The 23,690-nt window shown below is 39.2% G+C and overlaps 1 protein-coding gene across 1 annotated transcript in view; it reads left to right on the forward strand.

Annotated features, from left to right (window-relative positions):
• Positions 1–23,690, forward strand: part of PHEX (phosphate regulating endopeptidase X-linked) — a 223,552-nt gene that overhangs the window by 39,021 nt on the left and 160,841 nt on the right. Inside the window, exons 4-7 of the mRNA XM_054471801.2 lie at positions 5,595–5,681; positions 6,683–6,909; positions 19,676–19,744; positions 23,220–23,336. Coding sequence (XP_054327776.1) covers positions 5,595–5,681; positions 6,683–6,909; positions 19,676–19,744; positions 23,220–23,336 — 500 coding nt within the window. The remainder of the gene's footprint in view (positions 1–5,594; positions 5,682–6,682; positions 6,910–19,675; positions 19,745–23,219; positions 23,337–23,690) is intronic.

Raw genomic sequence — 23,690 nt, forward strand, 5'->3', positions numbered from 1 at the left:
GTTCCTGTGCTCCTGAGCCACTTCATTCAAATGTCAGCTCAACATCAAGGTTCTTGGTAGGTTTTTGCTCGTAGGCCTAAAACTTTGCATATGTGGAGTTTTTGAAAAATGTATTAGGTGGATATGTCTTAGATACTGTAGAAACTTTAAATGATTGGCCTGAGCTGCAGATGGCTGTTATGAACTCTTGACTAAGCATGGTACTGTAAAATCCTCAAGGGCCTCATCCTTCCTTTGGAATTTCCTTTTTGTATTCTAGAGCACTCAATAAATGTCCTGTCTGAGCAGCAGAATTGAATTGAGTGAGGATTGATAGTCCTCTCTCAGCTTCCGAGCATAACTAAATATTTTTTTTCTCCCCAGTGTAGAAGAGCAGGGCTTTGGGAATGGATGATAAAGCTGAGACAGTTGATGAAAATAAAACTTAGGTACTCTTAAAACTGGCGTTCATGAAAACAGATGAATGAAGTCTTGGATTTCATTGTATGATACAGGGACTGAGATGTGAAAAAAAGAGATGGTGGTGTTAGTATGATCAGGGCATTGCTGATTGTAAAAAGAAATAATAAAAGTAGTCAGTCCAGCTTCTCATAGTTCTTTTTCAATTGGATGAAAGTCTCTCTCAGACTTTCCTTGTCAGGAATTCAACTCAGCGAACATTCACTAAGCACCAGCCATGCCAAGCTCTGGGTCCTGGGTGTTCAAAGATGAATATGACCCAGCCCCTGCCCAAAAGAGTATTCAATCTAATGGAGCATAGCCATTGTTAATGCCAATGTTTTATACCAAAAGTATTTCTTGGTGATATTATTTGAGGCCCAATGACCAAAAATATCTTTATTATTAAAATTCTCACATGTTTCATCCCCTTTGAGGTTAGGCTTGGATTACAAAGGCATGGTTGTCCACACCATGGTCAAAAACAAATTTTAGATGGACTGTAGATCTAAATGTGAAACAATAAAGATTTTAGAAGAAAATGTAAACTGTCACCGGGCGCGGTGGCTCATGCCTGTAATCCGAGCACTTTGGGAGGCCGAGGCGGGTGGATCACCTGAGGTCAGGAGCTCGAGACCAGCCTGACCAACATGGTGAAACCCCGTCTCTACTAAAAATAGAGGCTGGGCGCAGTGGCTCATGCCTGTAATCTCAGCACTTTGGGAGGCTGAGGCGGGTGGATCACCTGAAGTCAGGAGTTTGAGACCAGCCTGGCTAACATGGTGAAACCCCACCTCTACTAATAATACAAAAAGTTAGCTGGGCATGGTGGCGCATGCCTGTAGTCTCAGCTACTTGTGAGGCTGAGGCAGGAGAATCGCTGGAACCCGGGAGGCGGAGGTTGCAGTGAGCCGAGATCCTGCCACTGCACTCCGGCCTGGCGACAGAGCAAGACTCCATCTCAAAAGAAACAAACACACAAAAACGAAAAACAAAAAATAGCTGGGCATGATGACATGTGTCTGTAATCCCAGCTACTTGAGAGGCTGAGGTAGGAGAATCGCGTGAACCTGGGCGGTGGAGATTGCAGTGAGCCGAGATCGAGCCACTGTACTCCCGCCTGGGCGATAGAGCAAGACTCCATCTCAAAAAAAAAAAAAGAAAAAAAGAAAAGAAAAGAAAAGAAAATGTAGAGTATCTTCATGAGTTTGGGATAGGCAGGGATTTCTTGAACAGGACACTAAATATGGTAACCATGGAGGAGAAAGATGGAGAAGCTGAACTAAAATAATTTCAGTTTATTACAAGATACCATTAAAAATGAAGTCTATGTAATGGGATATTTTATCATATATTCAAAAAGGACTTGTATGTAGAATATAGAAAGCACTTCTACAAATCAATAACAAAAAGGTAGATTACTCTATAAATATGTGATATAGACTTGAATAAGTATTTTACCATAGAGGATGTTAATTTTCTTGCTTGGGGTTAATGATTGGAAGGGAGCACAAGGGGCTTCTGGGGTTCCAGTAATAATGCTGCTTACTTGAGCCTGTTAACTTTGTGAACATTCTTCACATTATGATCTGTGTACTTTTCTGTATGTTGTATTATTTGTGTACTTTTCTGTACTTTCATTGGAGAAGTTTACATAAAAAAAGAAAATGCTTTGTTGTCCAGGATGAAGAATGTGAGCAGAATATTTTTGGAGGTTAACACTGATTGCAAAATATGTCTCCCTATTTAGAATTGCCTCTACTATAGAAGCAGAGGAAATGTTGAGAGCATGGGGCTTTGCAAGGTGGCTAGAGCAGGTGCAGTTTGTGAAATAGCCCTACACACAGCCTGGCAGTGTTTTAGGTTAGCATAAGTCCTTTGGCCAACAATATCCTGAGAAGCAAGCAGGAGAGCAAACACAGTTATGGAGGAAGCACTAGAAACAAGCTTGATTACTTGACAGTTTTGTATAGGGCGAATTCTGCCTGTAATCCTGTTTAAGTCACCACTTACTGATATCCGTTATCATGTGCCCAGGCACCGAGATGGGGGCTTTCTGTGCATTAAAAATGTTAAATCCTCAGCACAATCCTGGGAAGCATGTACTATTATTATTTGACTTTACAGATAAAGAAACTGGGGCTTAGAGGGATTAAATAACTCGCTTGAATCCCAGCTAGCAAGTTGCAGCAAGCTGCAACTGGAACCCATGTCTGTGTGATTCCAAAGCACCCCCTTCCCACATGTCTATTATGTTGCCTTTAAAAAAAAGTTATTTGATGGAGCATAGTGAGAAGAAAAATACTTAATATATACTTAGGGTTCAAATTTGATGATCAGAAGAACTTCTCAAACCAATTTTAAAGTCTGAGGTTTGCTGTGCTATAGTTTTTTTTGTTTGTTTGTTTTTTTGTTTTTTGTTTTTTTTTGAAACACAGTCTCACTTTGTCACCCAGGCTGGAGCGCAGTGGCGAGATCTTGGCTCACTGCAACCTCTGCCTCCTGGGTTCAAGCGATTCTCCTGCCTCAGCCTCCCGAGTAGCTGGGACTACAGGTGTGTGCCACCATACCCTGCTAATTTTTGTATTATTAGTAGAGGTGCGGTTTCACCATATTGGCCAGGCAGGTCTCAAACTCCTGACCTTGTGATCTGCCCGCCTCGGCCTCCCAAAGTGCTGGGATTACAGGCATGAGCCACCGCGCCCGGCCTGCAGTTTTATGAACTTTGCAGTTGTAAGGTGGTAAGAAATACCTGGGTGGGGTGGGGGTGGGGATTGAGAAATCCTCCAAGAAACAACACAGGCTATGATTGGAATGCCCCTGTATGGGTGACCCATGAGCCTTTCTCAATGCTTTGGGGACATTTTAATAACCTGAGTAATTACCTGTGGTAGGCAGGCTTTGTTTTCTACTCATTAATAACTCTCCAGGCTACATTTTATTCTTCTTACTGCTAATTCACATGCAGAGATACATAAAATGGATGCTGTCAACTGATTGCCACATTACTGTCTGCATATCAATGCTGTCCTGTCTGCTTGGGCTCGGTGAGAAGGAAAGAAGAGAAGGAAAAGGGTATGGCAAGGAACTTGTGATAGCCGAATCTGTTTTAAAAGCCAAATTCTGGTACAGAAACCAGAATTTTGACATATACAAATTATTGATATTCACAGTTAGTGCACGGTTCGTGTTTTGGGATTGCCCTATTTAGCATATGCTGGTCCTCTTTTTCCCTCCTTGTGATAGATAGCATGCCTTGGAAGCAGACACAGGTAAATATTTAATGCTTTTAGTTCTTTTTGCTCTTGTGGCTTGTTTGGCCCTTAGGGCATTCATGTTTTTTAGCCTGTGGAGTGTTTATAGTATCAGAACATCATCACAACCCTAAATGGAATTTGGATTATTTACTTCTAAATATGTTTCCCAAATAATCTAATGACTGTGTAAGCAATATAGTGGAAGGGTCCAGGAGCCGATTTGAATGGAAATATATGTGGATATGGCTTTAGATCTTTCTGTTTATTGAAAAAAAAATCTCCTTTAAGAAATCCTTGGGGACCTGGCGCGGTGGCTCATGCCTGTGATCCCAGCACTTTGGGAGGCCAAGGCAGGTGGATCACCTGAGGTCAGGCATTTGAGACCAGCCTGGCTGACATGGTGAAACTCCATCTCTACTAAAAATACAAAAAATTAGCCGAGTGTGGTGGCGGGCGCCTGTAATCCCAGCTACTCGGGCGGCTGAGACAGGAGAATTGCTTGAACATGGGAGGCAGAGGCTGCAGTGAGCTGAGATCCTGCCACTGCACTCCAGCCTGGGTGACAGAGTGATACTCTGTCTCAAAAAAAAAAAAAAAAAAAAAAAAAAAATCCTTGGGGCTAGTTATCTTGATTTTATTATTATGATGATACACAAGAAAGAAAACACCAAACAAGCTGAAATAATTGAAAATACTCACATCCAACCCAATTTAATTTATTTCACTGGAATCTATCTAGTTATATGGGCTTGTTTTAGGTACAGGTGCTTATTTTTAAAAAACTAGACAGGAGCTCTGGGTTGCTTTTTTTTTTTTTTTTAACTGTAGAACTTCTGGTTTAGAAGTAAGATTCCTCTTCAGGAGATATACAATTATTTATTAACTTAATTAGTGCCATACATTTTGTCTTGAAGCTATTCAGAGTATTATAGGAACTTCTGTTGTACTGTGATTATGACGGCTGCTAGGCTGTTTCCCAAATGCCTTGACAAGGCAGTTTGACATAGTTTGGTGAAGGCAGTGCCCTGGTGCTGCCGTCACCATAGGGATTTTTCATCTTGGCTTCATGTTGGTAGATTGATATTCTCAAGTATGTTCAAGGTTCTCTTTTTCGGGAGAGGGTTGTTTTCATTGAGTCCTGGCTTTCCTCTTTCCTTATTTAATGAAATAGTGACAACTATCATTTTCTATCTTCAAACATTATTATTAGTGATTTTATAAATAGAAAATTATTTTCCAGGTGGGCCTATGTCTGTGCTGGCAACCATTGTATACACACGGACTCTTTTAGATGTCTAGGACTTTGCATGTGTAAATGGGCAAGTTTTCAGGCAATTCGGGTAGGTTTTCCAATCTCGTCTCTCCATTTCCTGTCTAAAGAACTTCTCCCATGTCCACAGCATGTTTATTCAACAATGGATAAAACTTCTAATGGGAAATTTCTTCCGGGTGACCTCCCTGAGAGGCTGGGCTGTGGAGAAATCTTAAGAAACACAACCCTGATGAAATTGGCTCCGTTGAGAATATTACTTGGTCCAGGAACAAGGGACAGAATTCAGTTATTTTTGATTCTTGAATAAATGAATTCTGTTTCCTTTTGTGTAGGTGGCAGAAGAAATTAACCCCTGTAGAACATCCATTCTCAGTTGGAAATTAAACTTTTGGTTTCTTTTGAGTTAGGAGTGCCCTGGATAAGAGAATGTAAAATTGTTTTTATCTGAACCTCATGCAACTTGGAATCTGTTCTGTTGTCTGCGTATCTTTGATAGATTTGTCTTTTCCAGGGTTGTCTGTCTTTATATTTAATTTTCTGGAGGTTGGAATTGTGATTATCAAATGACTTCCAACTTGGCACCACATGTGGGTGGATACTAATGAATCCTTTCTTAACCTTCCCAGAACTGTTGGAGAAATCAATCAGCAGGAGGCGGGACACCGAAGCCATACAGAAAGCCAAAATCCTTTATTCATCCTGCATGAATGAGAGTGAGTGATGAAGAAAACTAAATAAAATATTTACCATCCCTATCCTTTAGAGTTCTATTAATGTTTTAATATATTGTTTGAGGAAGAAGAGAACTACTAAGAATTCTATTAATGTTTAAAGGTGTTAAAGGAATGATGGTCAAAGACTGGATTTTGACTAGTCCCATCTTAGTTAATGTTGTTACTGGCTTGGTGGAGAAAATCTTATTTATATGAGTTGGATTCTTTGGGTATCATTTACTCCCTGAGAAACTTAGACAAAGTCAGCAGGGCAAACTCCACTGTATCTGGTACAGAATCCAGAAGCCAGGCCAAGTCTGGCTTGAGAAAGAGACTGGGAGGGAGTGCACCTACTGGAGCCTAGAGAAATCCAGATTCCCAGGCATGCCAGGTTCCTGTGTCAGCCTAACAGCCATCTTTGTTGGGTCCTTAGCCCTGTGTCGATATCTTGGGTCTGATTGGCATCAGAACAGATACTGGCCACTTGACCTGGTCTGCCTTCTCAAGGCCACCGCAGGAAGAAGCCAGTGCCTGTGGGAAGTGTGTCAGCTGGTCTAGGATTTGGGGTATCATGTGGTGAGCTAGAAAAGAGCAATAAAAGACAGGAATCTGAAGCATCACTTCTTCTTCACTGGGTAGTGATTGGCTTTATTGAGGCATTCCTTTAGTTAGGGTTGTACCTTAGTCCCACCAAGTATTATTCATTGGCTGTGTTCCATGTAGAGAATCCATGTTTATTGTAGTGAATATCCAGCAGTTTCCCTGGTCAGCTCTCCTGGCAAGAACACTAGGTGTTGACGGTCACATTGAAGCGTGGATCGTAGGTAGTTCTGTCTCTGTGATTATGCTCATCCCACCCCACCTCTTTTACCTACTCCCTAACAGCTGAAATTTTAAGTTGGAGCCTTATGGGAATTTTGTCTTGAGAAGATGCACTTGAATTCTAGTGTGCTGATCCAGTTTGCAATTCTAACTTTCTCTTCATATCTGCTCCCTTTCAGAAGCGATTGAAAAAGCAGATGCCAAGCCACTGCTACACATCCTACGGCATTCACCTTTCCGCTGGCCCGTGCTTGAATCTAATATTGGCCCTGAAGGGGTTTGGTCAGAGAGAAAGTTCAGCCTTCTGCAGACACTTGCAACGTTTCGTGGTCAATACAGCAATTCTGTGTTCATTCGTTTGTACGTGTCCCCTGATGACAAAGCATCCAATGAACATATCTTGAAGGTATAATGAGGACTCATTCATCTTCTTTGCTCAGTCCTAGATTAGCCTTTTGGGGTGCCATCCTGGGGTAAGAGACTCATGCTGCCTTAGTGAAATAATAACGTAAAACACTTTTATTGAATAGTAGAATCTGGAATATTCCCTTCTCCCGGCTTTGCAGAATGTAGACCATTACCACACAAGTTTTGTAAGCCTTTTGGAAAACTAGTGAATTAGTTTCAAGTGATCTGTGATCTGGCCCTCATATGCCTACTCAGAGCAAGCCTAGGGTTCCTAAATTCCAGTGGGAAGGGGACTGCAGGTCTCCTGTTGTTAGCAGAGATTTTCTGAGCCCTGCTCTTGTCCTTGCCTCCTGATTCCCTTGATAGAGGAGAAAACACGTGCCATGATTTTTTATTCCTCTTTCACTAACATTTTCTTGTGCACATACCTAAATTTTAGTTATCAACTTCACTCTGAATCTCTCCTCCCTCCTTTCCAAAGATACAGCAAAACTTGTTCTGTTCCAAGTGCTTGGTTGCGTTTTCTGCTGGAAGACTAACCATGTCTTCCATAAAGCAATGGGCCACATGGACATACACTGAGGCAGATCACATTGGTAAAATCAGGAGGCTGTCAGAAAACTACCAACAGCTAAAGACTCACCAATGAAAGAGCTATGCAAGAATTCAAATAACATTTGTCAAATAGTTTTGTGCTTTGATCCTGCTGGGTTTTGTTTTGTTTTGCTTCCACAGTTACTTTGACTGATAATGAAAATGTTATTGCATGACTGATTTTCTCCCCAATTCTGTCCTTAGTCAAATCAGAAAATGTTAATGAAATATTGATATTCAAATTATAGACATGTATTGCCCTCACCTCATGCATTTTAACCTTCTAAAATCCAAATCTTAAAGTTCATCGTTTGATTGAAGCTGGTCATCGTTTGATCAGAGATTGGCACATTTTTTGGGTAAAGGGCCAGATGATACATATTTTAGGGTTTGCAGGCCATCTGGTCTCTGTTGCAACTACTTAATTCTGCCATTGTGTCTGGGAAAGCAACTGTAGACAACAAAGGTATGGCTGTATGGCGGGCTGGCCCAGTGGCTGTAGTTTTCTCACCTCTAGGTTAGACAATGGAATTCTCAGTAAAAATCTTTGGTCATTGAAAGGACTCCCCTCTACTCAGGAGGAAATTCTGAGTTCCAGAGACAACTGTGTTTCTATGTTTGGTGATGAAATGAGCCATCTTCTAATGCTATCAGGATAAGATGTGCTATGTAAGACACAATGATGATGATGACCCAACTGATCTCTGTACTGTGTTGATATATCACTCATTTTTTGAAACTAGGTTTTAAGACTATCATTATCAATTCCAGAACTATTATGATGTTCTTTCAAACACCTTAAGTGGTGTTTTGAAGTAAGCTGAAGGCTGTTTTCCAAACTTAAGTTTAAGTTTATACATTCTGTTGAGTGATAGAAGATCTTGATTCACACACAGATGAATAATTGCAAACGGTAGCCATTTTATTATCTTTCTCACCTATTTCTGGGTCTACTCAGTTGAATTTATTTCTTTAAACTTTTTATTATTAAAATGTAAAAAATTAAAGAATAGAATAATAAACTCCCATGTATCCATCAACCCAGCTTCAACAGCTCTCAACCTTCTGCTGTTATGTTTCTTTCTGCGGTTCTGTTTTAATCTAGACCCCTCCTTTTTTTGGGAGGTGGCTAGATAGAACGTTTTATAGCAAATTAAAAATATATCATTGCATAGTAAATACTTCAGTGCTGAGCTAGTGGAAAGGTCTATTATCACAACCAAAAAGATAATCATAATTCCATAATTAACATCTAATAACTAGTTAATTTTCAATTTTTCTGATTGTCTTAAACATGTTCTTAAAAAAAAAAAAAGTTGGTCTTTGATTCAATCTCCAAATAAGAATCACAGGTGAACTTAGTTGACATGTCTGTTTTACTCCACAAGGGATCCCCCTATTTTTGTTTTTTAAACCACATTTATTTGTTGAAGAAACTGGAGTATTTGTCCTGTAAACTGTCTTACATTCTGAATTTGACTGTTTTCAGGGTAATCTAATAGCTGACGAAAGTTCTTGTTTATAGGAGAATCACAGCTTAAAAATGCAGAAGAAATAATAGGAAGCTATCTATTTAAAAAAAAAAAATCCCTAAGGAAAGGATGGATCTAGGCAATTATCATCAATGGCTGCTAAAACCATTAGGTAAATGGTTGATTGGGAAATTCATGATAGAGAGATCAGACCAATATCACCTGAACCCTAATATCAATGATAGCATTGCTAAAAGTGGGGCAACTAGATACTGTGTGCCTCCTGGTATCAGTAGGAAGTGCACACTATCACCAGTGATGTTGTCGTGCCCCCACAATTGAGCCTCTAGTTTTAATAGGAGCTTACAGAAAACATGGGGAATAGAGAAACATGGTAACCAATTTTTAATAGCTTGCCTTGTATACTTAACATTCAATTAAACTGATCCTAGAAACACTAAAATGTCAATGATAAAATACTTTCCAAATGTAAGGAGGCACCCATGTACTTATCATTGCTCTCTTTTGTCAAGATGGCAGCTTGTTCCAAACTGGTGTTTGAACATTGTTTGGCATTTGAGTGCGGCAAACGTTTGCTTAAGTTCTGTTCCTGTTTGTACCATTTTCCATGACTGAATATTCACACATCTGAACTAATTGCCTTCCCTCAGATATGGTATAATTATAGTCTTCCTGATGATGCATTTACAAGAGTTCGAGCATGTATCTGGAGGTGGTAGGAGAAGCTTTATTCTGAGAGCTGCATGAAACCCAATGAACCTGATAACAAAAATTAGTGTACTGGTGGCTGCCAAAGTTGTAGAATTTGCAAGTGTTGCTTTTTTATTCATTTAAAAATAGTTAAAACTATAAAAGACAAAATCTAATTGGATGAACATTTGGAGCCCCCCCCCCGCCCTTATAGGTTTTGTGGAACATAGTTTGAAAACTACTGGTATAGTTTAAAAAAAAAAAAAAAAAAAGAATAGGCTTTGGTATTTAAAAGATTGAGGTTTGCAGTTTAGCTTTGTGATTTACTCACTGAATATCCTTGTACAAATTACTTCACCTCCCTGATTTCACTTTTCCCATGTGTACGGAAGGGCGAATTGGAATTTACTTTTAATCGTCATTGACGTTCAAATGAATTGACTTTTGTGACAATTTTCACGGTAGATACTGGTCCACAGTAGCACATGACACAAGGTTCCGAACCTACTCTTCAAGCATGACCCAACAACTGGTCAGGACCATTTGGAGAATGTTTTTCTTTGGCATGTGGTACCCGATATGCCTCTCAGAGCTCAAACTCAGTTGTGCAAGGAATAGGCATTTTGTTTACTCGACCTAATATTTGACTTTTAGCTCCCACCCAACCTTTTGGTGGGAAACTGAACCTTAGTCTAGGCATTTACCTCCCCTCTTGGTGGCCCCATTTCTCAGTCTTTTCCTAGGGCATTGGGAAACTCCAATAACGAGTTATCTGGTTTCTGAGAAGAAACCCACTATGGAACCATGTAGCCCCTTCAAGTGTGCCCCTCTGATGCTGAGGTCCTGCGACTCCCATTCCTTCTCAGATCCTGCCGTGTTTCGGAGTGATCAGTTCCTCTGCTCATGAGAATTCTTGACTTCTTTTGCTGCTTGAAAGATCCTCTTTCTGCTCTGGGAGAAATCCCTCTTACCTGAAACTCTCTTCCCTCAATGTCCTTAGGCTTCCTTTTCCATCAAATTCAATTTTCCTCGGTGTGCTTAGCTTTTCTAATCCCACAAACCGACAGGAATAAGAGAAGGGCCTTTTGGGCAGGCACAGCACTGTGGGCATCCTTTTGGGTGAGCAGATGGTGCCTTTGGGTGAAGAGAGAAGCACTCTTTCTAAGGGGTAGATATCTCCCCATGCCAAAGACATGCAGTTTGGCCAGCAGGGATCGCTCCAATCTACACAGCGTACTTCTGCAAAGCTCCCCTGTGGCGAAATGACACAGGGTTTGCGACAGGCTTAAATGAGATAAAGGAATTCCAAAAATAAAGAAAACAACAGAAGTTAGTGACCAAAAACATTCTCTTGCTACACATGTTTGGATTTATTCTATGTCAGGAGATAGTATGAGGATTTAAGGGACAATAAAAGACGTGAGTATATGTGATCCTGAAAGAGTATTTGGAAGGCCAAGGTTGTCCCAGTATGTATTACTAGTTAATGAAGACAACAACTTAAAGTCATCATCTCTCAACAGCCTGCATTTTTCTGGCTCTCAGCAAAACTCATAAAAAATGGCAAGGAGAAACTCTAAGAAAATTTGAAAAGTTTCATTCTCTTTCCTTTTCCTTTTTTTCTCAGGAACTGACAGAACATAGAATTTTATTTTATTATTGTCATTTTTTATTGATATGTAACTACACATTTTCATGGTACGTGTGATAATCTGATACATTCATATAATCAAATCATGGTAACTGGGATATATCCAATAATGGGATTGCTGGGTCAAATGGTAGTTCTGTTATAAGTTTTTTCAGAAATCACCAAACTGCTTTCCACAGTGGCTGGACTAATTTACATTCCCACCAGCAGTGTATAAGCATTCCTTTTTCCCTACATCCATGCCAACATCTATTATTTATTGACTTTTTAATAATAACCATTCTGACTGGTGTGAGATGGTATCTCATTGTGACTTTGATTCACATTTCTCTACCGATTAGTGATGGTGAGCTTTTTTTCATATGCTTGTTGGTCACATGTATGTCTTCTTTTGAAAAGTGTCTGTTCATGTCCTTTGTCTACTTTTTAATGGGGTGGTTTGGTTTTTGCTTATAAATTTGTTTATGTTCCTTGTAAATTCTGGATATTAGACCTTTGTCGGATGCATAGTTTCCAAATACTTTCTGCCATTCTGTGGGTTGTCTGTTTATTCTGTTGATAGCTTCTTTTGCTGTGCAGAAGCTCTTTGGTTTAATTAAGTCCCGTTTGTCATTTTTTGTTTTTGTTGCAATTGTTTTTGGCATCTTCGTCATGAAATCTTGCCCAAAGTAATTTACAGATTCAATGCTATTTCTGTCAAACTACCAATGACATTGTTCACAGAATTAGAAAAAGACTATTCTAAAATTCATACGGAATCAAAACAGAGCCCAAATAGCCAAAGCAATCCTAAGCAAAAAGAACAAAGCTGGAGGCATCACATTACCCGATTTCAAACTATAGTATAAGGCTGTAGTAACCAAAACAGTGTGGCTGGTACAACTACAGATACATAGATCAATGGAAACAGCCCAGAAATAAAGCTGCACACCAACAACCATCTGATTTTTGATAAAGTCTACAAAAACAAGCAATGGATAAAGGACTATGGTACCGGGATAACTGGCTAGCCATATGCAGAAGATTGAAACTGGACCCCTCCCTTTTATCATATACAAAAATCAACTCAAGATGGATTAAAGATGTAAATGTAAACCCTAAAACTGTGAAAACCCTTGAAGAAAACCTAGGAAATACCATTCCAGACATAGGCCCTGTACTATATTTTGAAGTCAGGTAATGTGATTCTCCAGCTTTGTTATTTTTGCCCAGGATCGCTTTGGCTATTTGGGGTCTTTTGTGGTTCCATATAAAATTTAGGATTTGTTTCTTCTATTTTGTGAGGAATGTCAATGGTACTTTGATAGAGGTTGTGTTGAATCTGTAAATTGCTTTCAGTGGTATTGTCATTTTAACAGTATTCTACTAATTCATAAGCATGGAATATCCTTCCATTTTTTTCTGTCCTTTTCAACTTCTTTCATCAACATTTTATAGTTTTCTTTACATGAATCTTTTATTTCATGGGTTAAATTGATTCCTAGGTGTTTTATATTGTAAATGATATTGTTTATTGATTTCTTTTTCAGATTATTTGCTTTTGGTGTATATAAATGCTGTTGATTTTGTATACTCCAAATTTACTACATTTGTTGATCAGTTCTAATAGTTTTTTGGTAGAGCCTTTAGGTTTATCCAAATATAAGATCATGTTATCTGTGTACAAGGCTAATTTGACTTCTTCCTTTCCCATTTGGATGCCCTTTATTTATTTCTCTTGCCTAATTGCTCTGGCCAGGACTTCTAGTATTGTGTTGAATAAAAGTAGACAAAACAGGCATCCTTGTCTTGTTCTACATCTTAAAAGAAAGGCTTTTAATTTTTCACCATTCGGTATGATGTTGGTTATGTGTTTGTCAGATATGGCTTTTACTTTTTGAGGTGTGTTCCTTCTGTACCCAGTTTGTGGAGGGTTTTTGTCATAAAGGGATGTTGAATTTTATTGAATGCTTTTACAGAATGTATTAGAATGATTATGTGATTTTTGTTCTTGGTTCTGTTAATGTGATGTGTTTATATTTATTTACTTGAATTTGGATTTTCCATTTAATTTATTTTTTTGAGATGGGATCTCACTATGCTGCCCAGGCTGGACTTGGGTTCAAGTGATCATCTAGCCTCAGCCTCCTAAGTAGCTGGTACTATAGGTGCATGCCACTGCACCCAGCATATCATGTCTATTGATTTGTGTATGTTGAACCATCCTTGCATCCCTGGATTAATCCCACTCAATCATAGTGAATGATCTTTTTCATGTATTGTTGAATTAGATTAGCTAGTATTTTGTTGATAATTTTTGCATCTATGTTCCTAAATCATATTGGCTGGTAGTTTTCTTTTCTCCTTGTGTCCTTGTGCAGTTTTGGTATCAGGGTATCAGGGTAATGCTGGACTCATAGAATGAGTTTGGAAGTATTCCCGTCTCTTCAGTTTTTTTTGTTTTTTTTTGAAGAGTTTGAATATAATTTGTATTACTTCTTTAAATGTTTTGTAGAATTTGGTAGTGAAGACATCAAGTCCTGGGCTTTTCTTTGATGGGAGACCTTTTATTATGGCTTCAATCTTGTTACTAGGTATTAGTTTGTTGAGGTTTTCTACTTCTTAATGGTTCAATGTTGGTAGGTTGCATATGTCCAGGAATTTATTCATTTCTTCTAGATGTTCCACTTTGTTGGCATATAGTTGTTCATAATAGTCTTTATAATTCTTTGTATTTCTGTGGTCTCAGTTGTTACGTCTTCTTTTTCATTTCTGATTTTATTTATTTGTGTCTTCTCTCTTTTATTCTTAGTCTAGTTAAAGATTTGTTGATTTTCAAAAAAAAGCCAACTTTTTTCATTAATTTTTTTGTGTGTTTTTATAGTCTACATTTCATTTATTTCTGTTCTAATCTTTATTATCTCTTTCTGTCTACTAATTTGGGGTTTGGTTTGTTCTTATTTTTCTAGTTCCTTGAGTTGTATCATTAGATCGTTTATGAATCGTTATTTGAAGTCTTTCAACCTTTTTGATGTAGGCTTTTATTGCTATAAAATTCCTTTTCAGTACTCCTTTGGCTGTATTTCATAGATTTTAATATGTTGTAATTTCATTTTCATTTGTTTAAAGAAGTTTTTAAATTTCATTTTTATTTTTTTCATTGACCCATTGGTCATTCAGGAGCATATTGTTTAATTTCTGTGTGTTTGGCCAGGCACGGTGGTTCATGCCTGTCATCCCAGCACTTTGGGAGGTCGAGGCAGGTGGATCACCTGAGGTCAGGGGTTTGAGACCAGCCTGACCAACACGGTGAAACTCTGTCTCTACTAAAAATACAAACATTAGCCAGGCATGGTGTCGGGTACCTGTAATCCCAGCTACTCAGGAGGCTGAGGTGGGAGAATTGCTTGAACCTGGGAGGTGGAGGTTGCAGTGAGCCGAGATCATTCCACTGTACTCCAGCCTGGGCAACAAAGTGAGACTCCATCTCAAAAAAAAAAAAAAAAAAAAAAAAAAAAGATTCCATGTGTTGGTGTATTTTCCAAGTTTCCTCTTATTATTGATTTTTAGTTCCATTGTGGTCAGAAAAGATAACTGATATGATTTCTGCTTCTTTGAATTTGTGGAGACTTATTTTGTGGCTTAAAATATGATCTATTCTGGAGAATGTTCCACATGGTGATAAAAAGAATATGTATTCTGCAGCAATTGGGTGAAATGTTCTGTAAATGTCAGTTAGGCCTATTTGGCTTAGTGTCTAGTTTAACGCTGATGTTTCTTTGTTGATTGTCTGGATGATCTGTCCATTAGTGAGAGTGGAGTGTTGAAGTTCCCTATCATTACTGTATTGCAGTCTCCCTCTCCCTTTAGATCTATTAATATTTGCTTTATATACTTAGGTGCTCCAGTGTTGGGTGCATAGGTATTTATAGTTGAGATAGGCAGTATGTTGCTATATCTCCACTAGGTCCTTGCCTTTTTTTCTGGCACTAAATGGCACCTTAAGCCTACGTTTGCTTCGACTCTAGCCCAAGAGCAGAGCACTCCCAGTCCAGATATAGGGGAGGTCCTAAACAGGATATCCTGGCAGTGTGGAAAAGCTGGCTGGCGGTTAGTGTACAGGTGACCTGTGGAATGAACCTCCTATAGCATAATGCTGCTGAACAGCCACTCTGATTTGGTGTCTCCTTTGGCTGAGTTACGGAGCAGAGTTTCCAGGGCTGGGTATGGTAGTCCCACCTCCCCTCTTTGTCTCTTGCTGTCTTCAGGAATATATCTCCCTTCAGGCACTCATGATACCTTCTGTGGGTTAAGGTATGGGCAGGTCTTCTGTCAAAGAACCCAAGATGGTCAGGAAGCTGGTTGTCTACCTTGATCTCACTTTTTCCAGTGTAGAAACTATGAGTCAGGGAAACTTTCTGCAGGCTTGTTGCTGGACAGATTGGTTGGAAGGGCATCATAGAGAAATTTTATTCTCCTTTGTCTGCTTGGAGTTTTTTCACTTCTCTGTGGCCTCAGCAACTGATTCATCCTTATATTTGAGTTCTGGGATATTGCTGGTGAGAATCTTAGTGCTGTATATTTGTTTTTAGTTTCCTGTGTATATGTTGGAGTGGGGAGGGAAGCCAGCTTCTGTCTCCATCACCATTTTGAAACCTGAAGTCCAGACTCCATTTCCTACCTCATAATTTGTAAGCTCTTTCTTCTTGTATTACTACTTTGTCTTCTAACTTGAGGTTTATTATCATTGGAATGCCAGTTGTCATTGGAGAAAACATTTATATTTTCAGTTAAATGTGTTGGATTTCCTAAAAAACATACTTTATTTTCTGCTTACAGTATTTAGATCAGTTGTAAATGCAAGGATTTAAAAAATCTCAAATAACGCAGTGTCCTGATGGCTTCCTGAGAAAGTCTTTTGCCTCAAGAGTTTGTATGTTTCTAATGAGATTTGTTTGACTGACCTTATTCAATTTGTTGGTTGGTGTGTTTAAAATGTTCCCTAGAAACCATAACAATCTGAAAGTTTATAAAAGGTCTGGTAACCTCACTTGAACTATCTAAACTTTTACAACAAGTGGATTTAACTTTATTTCATGAGAGGGAAACTTTGGCTTTCTTGATAATATCTACACAGTTTCCTTTCCTATGATACTCAAGCTCAAAAGATTCTTCAAGTGGTCCAAATTTAATTGAAAGCAAAGTGTCTTAATCATAATATTGTGTTTCATGATTGTGGCTTGCTTAATTTTTGGAAGAAATAGTGGCAGATTGGGAATTGCAGTAGGACGAAGCCAGGAAGGCTTGTGACTTTGTTGTTTCAGGCCAATTAGAGAGGGTTGAACAAAATAATTTGAGGATTTTAGCAGTATACACAGACAAGATGGATGTTTTGAAAGTGCCTTTTTTCCCTTGAAACAAAAGTTATGTTTTTCCTGGAATTTTTCATAATATCACTAATTCTTAATGTGGCCTTTGTAAAATTTGTTGTATGTTAAGGGCAGTTTCATGGAAAACTGTAATCTTATACAAATTTATGTATTTAAGAACAAAATATTTAAGATTATAGTAAGATGAAAAAGAAGCTGGAGGAGATGGATCAAAACAGTTTAAAGTCATATGAACTAATGGTATGGGCATGTAGGATTCAGTTTTTATTCAGATATTACTAATTTTTAATTTGTTATTTAGATTTTGTTTCTTATTATTTTGGCTTAATGTTTAATGTGTGAATTAGAGATTTAATTTGGAAAAATCTACCCTTCTTGAGATTCATTTTATTTATCTTTAGTCAGTTGCTGATATTTAAGAAAGAACAAACCATAGATTTAGAGAAGGTGCTGGAAATTTTTTTAAAGTATCTTAAAATTTACATAAATTCATTTTTTGTGATGTACATGTCTAAGTTTTGACAAATGCATAGAGTCATGTAACCACCACTGTAATCAAGAAATAGAACAGTCCCATCATCCACCCCCAAATACCTCATGTTATCCGTTTGCTAAGTCAAGCCCTCTCCTCGTGCCCAAACCCTGTTAGCCATCACTTTGTTCCCTGTTCCTGTAAGGTTTGGCTTTTTCAGGATGTAAGTAAAATTCACCCATGTTGTATCAGTTCATTCTCTTTTATTGTTGAGTAGTATTCCATTGTATACTACAGTTTATGCTTTCCTGGATTGGAGGACATTTGGGTTGTTTCCAGTTTTGGGTGATATTGAATAAAATTACATACAGGTTTTTGTGTGACTTTAAATTTTTTTCCTGGGTAAATACCTAGAAGTAGGATTGCTGGCTCTTATGTAAATGTATGTTGAACTTTATAAGAAACTGTAAAATTGGTTTCCTTCCAAAGTGGCTGTGCCATTTTGCATTCTTACCAGTAATACATGAGTGATCCAACTTTTCCACATCCCCACCAGCAGTTGTCAGATTTTTTTTTTTCCATTTTAACAGATCTATAGTAGTGTTTCATTGTGGGTTTAATTTACATTTTCCTAATGACTAACGATGTTGGGCATATTTTCGTGTGCTTATTTTCTATCTTCATATGTTCTTTGATGAAGCGTCTGTTAGAATCGCTTGCTCAATTTTAAATTGAGTTGTTTCTTTTCTTATGGTTGAGTTTTGAGGAATCTTTATGTATTCTAGATACACGTCCTTTGTCATATATGTGACTTTCAGATATTTTCCCCATTCTGTGGCTTGTCTTTTTATTCTGTTAAGTTTCTTTCAAGAGCAAATTTGTTCAATGTCAATAAAGTCTAATTTATTTTTTCTTTTAAGGATTGTGATTTTCTTGTCATGTCTAAAAACTCTTTGTCTAACCCCTAGTAACAAAAATTTTTCCCGATATTTTTTCCAGAAGTTTTATAGTTTTAGGTTTTACATTTAGGGCCATGATTCATTTTCAGTAAATTTTTGACTAAGGCGTGAGGTATGGGTAAATGTTTATTTTCTTTTTGCTTATGGATGCCCAGTTTTTCTTTTCTTTGAGACGGAGTCACACTCTGTCACCCAGGCTGGAGTGCAGTGGCACCATCCCAGCTTGCTGCAACCTCCGCCTCCTGGGCTCAAGTGATTCTCCTGCCTCAGCTTCCCAAGTAGCTAGAATTACAGGTGCATGCCACCACGCCTGGCTCATTTTTGTATTTTTAGTAGAGACTGGGTTTCACCATGTTGGCCAGGCTGGCCTTGAATTCCTGACCTCAAGTGATCTGCCTGCCTTGGCCTCCCAAAGTGCTGGGATTACAGGCATGAGCCACCACACAAGGCCTGGATGTCCAGTTTTTCTAACACTCTCTTTGAAAAGACTGTCTTCTTTCTTTTGTTTACCTTTAAGGTGCTGAAAGTTGTCTTTTGTTTTTTTCCTGAGACAGAATTTTGCTCTGTTGCCCAGGCTGGAGTGTAGTGGCGTGATCTCTGCTCACTGCAGCCTCCATCTCCCAGATTCAAGCAATTCTCCTGCCTCAGCCTCCCGAGTAGCTGGGATTACAGCCACACGCTACCATACCTGGCTAATTTTTATATTCTTAGTAGAGACGGGGTTTCACCACGTTGGCCAACCTGGTCTCAAACTCCTGACCTCAAGTGACCCACCTGCCTTGGCCTCCCAAAGTGCTGGGATTACAGGTGTGAGCCACCACACCAGCCTAAGGTGCTGCAAGTTTTAATTCAAGAATTTATACTGTACTTTTCTATGACCATAATTCTGCTTATTTAGTTGTCTGGTTATTATTTGTGTTTTTATCACTTATCCTGAACCTTCCAGAGAGGGTTCTAACATTTGCAAAGGTTTCTCAAAACAAAATTATTATTTGATTCCATTAAAATAAAAAAAGTCAATGCCATATGTTATTTTAGAGATAAGGAGTTGGAAAAGTCTGATTAATCAACTCTACACAGATTGGCATTTTGCAAAATACTGCAATGAGAAAAATACTGGATCTGGTGATAGGAGACAATGATTTTAGTCTGAGCTCTGCCCAATCATGTTACCTTGGGAAAGTCACATCAATTATCTGGCTTTTGTTTCTCCTTCCATTGAATAAGGGAGAATAGCTAATAATCTCTAAGATCTATTCCAACTGAAATAGCCTTGTTGTTATTCAGGGTTGATAGGACCTCAAAAGGTTTAGAAAACATAAATTAGAAAAGCAGGGGCAGGTCTCTGATAGTTTATTATATCTGTCATTGCCAAAGTGCCTATTTGCATGTAATTCTGAGTGTACTGAATTCTTTTTGTAATGGTGACATGAGCTCAAAATATGGCTGGGATGCACACGATTTCATCACTCTTGTTAACATGGTACGTAAGAATTTACAGTGCTAGCAGAATGCTTTCTGTTTTTGTTTTTACAGCTGGACCAAGCAACACTCTCCCTAGCTGTGAGGGAAGACTACCTTGATAACAGTACAGAAGCCAAGTCTGTAAGTTTTACTCATATTCAACTATGTGCCTTACCAGGCTGCCGTCAGGCCCATTAGTTGTTCTAAGGCCGCTGCTTCTTTATTGGAAATGAGCAGTGTGGCTATTCAATGACTATATTCCCAATGCAGGAAGACTTTTATTCAGGCAGATAAATTCCACTCCCTGACTTTCTAGAAGTCTGCTCATCAAGGCTGTACAAGTCTCAGTACTCAATGCCCTTATCTAGCTTGGGAGATAGCACTCCCAAATGAAGTAACAAAGAAATGAGCTTGCAGTCATTCATTCCTTAGAAGTGCAGAGAGCTCACTATCAATTGTAGAAATAAAGCATCGGAAGGGATACCCAGGAGATAAATGGTTCCCAAGTTGTACTGCTTTAGAATCACTTGGGAGGCTTTCATTAAATGTTGCTTCTTGGGTCACAGCCCTGGAGAGTCTGACTTAGAGTTGAGGTAGGGTCTGAGAATCTATATTTTTAACAGGTGTTCCAGGTTAATGGAGGTTTAATAAGAATCAGAAAGGATCAATCATGTTAGACTTCTTGGATTGGCTTAGAAATCTAGCAGTCTCCTGGATATTGGAAAGAGCTGGTTCATTTCTGACACTTTCAATTTATTTTGGAAACTTTATTGAACTTCCAAAGGAGCCTCAGACCTAGGTCCCCTGGGTCTATGCTGATACTAACTTCTATACATAGAAGGCTCTGGAGGGAAGCTAACTAAGATGCTGGGCAGCTTTCTTGCTGAGGACACTCATCAAAGAGGGTTGGCAAGTTTTCCTTCCTAAAAGTGGACAGAATGAACATTTGCCAATGTGGGGGGAGGGTGTACCCCTGGTATTGATGGAGTCTCAGCAACCAGGCTCAAAATCATCTCCCCCTATAACCTATCAGTCAAGTCCTAGTGGATTCTACCTTAAAAATATCTCTTCCAACCACTTGGTCCCTCTTTTCTATCCTGACTGCTATAGGTCAGATTCTTGTTAACTCTTGCCTTGACTACAGCAAGTAGCCTTTTAACTGTTACTGCTTCTCCTTCATTACATTGCCTCCTTAGCACCAGCTGACAAATTCTATTCTCAAAGCACTGCTCCTAGCATGCCTTTGCTCCCAAGACAGGGTCTAAATTCTTTAGAGGGCTTTCAAGGCTGCCTCATGACTTTATCCCAAGTCATCTTTCCTATCTCGTCTGGATTTGTTCTTCCCCCAACAAAAGCAGCTTGCCCACTGTATTAGTCCATTCTCTCTCTCCTAATAAAGACATACCTGAGACTTGGTGATTTATAAAGGAAAGAGGTTTAATGGACTCACCGTTCCACGTGGCTGGGGAGGCCTCACAATCGTGGCAGAAGGTGAATGAGGAGTAAAGTCACGTCTTACATGGTGTCAGGCAAGAGAGCTTGTGCAGGGGGACTCCCATTTATAAAGCCATCAGATCTCATGAGATTTACTCACTACCATGAGAATATGTGGGGGAAACTACCCCCATGATTCAATTATATCCACCTGGCCCTACCCTTGACATGTGGGGATTATTACAATTCAAGGTGAGATTTGGGTGGGGACACAGCCAAACCATATCACCCACCTCACAGGACTCTTCACTGCATCGGAACCAGTCTCCCTCAAATGCTATGTCCCCAGTTTCTCCAGGCTAGATTTTCTCTCCAGATATTCAGTTTCCAAGCATGTAACAGCTTTATTAAGGAAGTTATTTTGATGTCTTTAATGTTACAGTTAATAATTACATGTTTATCTCCCTCTTGGGAACCAGACACCGCATTATTATTTTTTTTCTGTACCACCTTCTCCTAACATATGCACAGACGGCCTACCAAGCCACCTTGTACATTTGAGTAGGTACTCAATAAATATGTTTTTTGGTTTTTCTTTTTAGACAGAATCTCACTGTGTTGCCCCTGCTGAAGTGCGGTGGCATGATCTCGACTCGTTGCAACCTCTGCCTCCTGGATTCAAGTGATTCTCCCACCTCAGCCTCCCGAGTAGCTGGAATTATGGGCATGCACCACCATGCCGGGCTAATTTTTGTATTTTTAGTAGAGACAGGGTTTCACCATGTTGGCCAGGCTGGTCCCAAACTCCTGGCCTCAAGTGATCTGCCCACCTCAGCCTCCCAAAATGTTGGAATTACAAGTGTGAGCCACCACATTTGGCCAATAAATATGTTTTGAATTGAACTAGGAATAGCAGAATATTATTTCTATTTAAGACTTCTTTTCTTTTCTTTTTTTTTTTTTTTCTGATACGGAATTTCCCTCTATTGCCCAGGCTGGAATGCAGTGGCATAATCTCGGCTCACTGCAACCTCCGCCTCCTGAGTTCAAGTGATTCTGCTACCTCAGCCTCCCGAATAGCTGAGACTACAGGCATGCGCCACCACGCCCAGCTAGTTTTTTTGTATTTTTAGTAGAGACAGGGGTTTCACCACCTTGGCCAGGCTGGTCTTGAACTCCTGACCTCGTGATCCACCTGCCTCAGCCTCCCAAAGTGCTGTGATTTCAGGCATGAGCCACCACGCCCAGCCTATTTAAGACTATTTTCAAAGCTTGCTTACTGATTCAACAAAGATTTATTAAAGGCCTGCTATATGCTAAGTACTGTATAGGTCCTAAGGTCACACACATAGTAAGAATAGCTTACAGAGTCAAGGTATAAGTTAGTAAATCTTATTCCCAATGCATGAGAAGGAGGTCATTTAATACCTTATGCGTTGAGATCTCACAAATATATCTGAAATGAGAGGTGGGCCTAAGGCAGTTCTTTAATTCCCATTAAGTAAGGTCACCCCTGCCCCACCCAATGACATATGATTATCCCCAAAATGGGTTTATGAGTATGTAAGAAAGAAATTCTATATTTGCTGTTTGTTAGGTTTCATATCATCATTCCTCTCTTTTCTCCTTTTTTTCCTGAGCTAGGGAGCAGGACTTTGTGAAAACTGTAAAAAACTGAAAAGACACAGGGCTGCTGTCACTGGTCTTTTATTTCTTAGTGTGAAGGTGGGTAAATTGAGTTGCAAGAGAATAAATCACAACTCCCACCATTCTTTATGGATCAGGCCTCCTGCTTTTAGAAACAGTTCTTTCCCATTGTTTTATTAAAGCCTGACTTGTCTGGAAAGAGGAAGTCTGACCTTTAACTTTCTATTCTTGTCTCATTTGGAGTTATTTCATGTATCCATAATATCGACGATTGCCAGAAAACTAGTTCTCTTGTTGCTTGATGGCTGGACATCTCTGTCTGTCATGGAAACAGTACTCAAGTAGCCATCACTCTTTTTTCTCCCAAAGTGTTATGTGGGTGGCTGATATTGCATAATGCCTGCACCATACCTTGAGTACAGAGTGAAAATAAAAGACATTTATTTCCACCTGCTATTTTCTGCTCTTCCATGTCTCTGAAACATATTTCCTAATAAGCTGTTGTCATGGTCACTTTGATCTTTATTTCTTACAGTATCGGGATGCCCTTTACAAGTTCATGGTGGATACTGCCGTGCTTTTAGGAGCTAACAGTTCCAGAGCGGAGCATGACATGAAGTCAGTGCTCAGATTGGAAATTAAGATAGCTGAGGTAAGTCTTCACTGAACATCTCTTTCTTTCCTTTACTTTCTTTTCTTTTCCTTTTATTAAAGGCAGTATATCCTGAATGAAAATATAAATTGCAAACAAATAATAGCATTTTGTGTCATTGCCCTTTGGGCCCAAGGTAGAACTAATAGCATCCCCTCTAGGAAGTAACAAGAAGGACTGTGGCAGAAAAGCTCCTCATTCCTTCCACCTCCTGGTTTAAGCTCATTCAGTGTCCATACGTTGCTCAGCTGTGGCCAAAGAATAGCAGCAGAGAGACCTTCTCACCGTTTTTCCTGGAGAAACTCATGTTTGGCTTAAATAGGAGATAGATGTTTAATAAATCCTTAGTAATCT

This window comes from Pongo pygmaeus, chromosome X, assembly GCF_028885625.2.
Source record: "Pongo pygmaeus isolate AG05252 chromosome X, NHGRI_mPonPyg2-v2.0_pri, whole genome shotgun sequence".
NCBI lineage: Eukaryota > Metazoa > Chordata > Mammalia > Primates > Hominidae > Pongo > Pongo pygmaeus.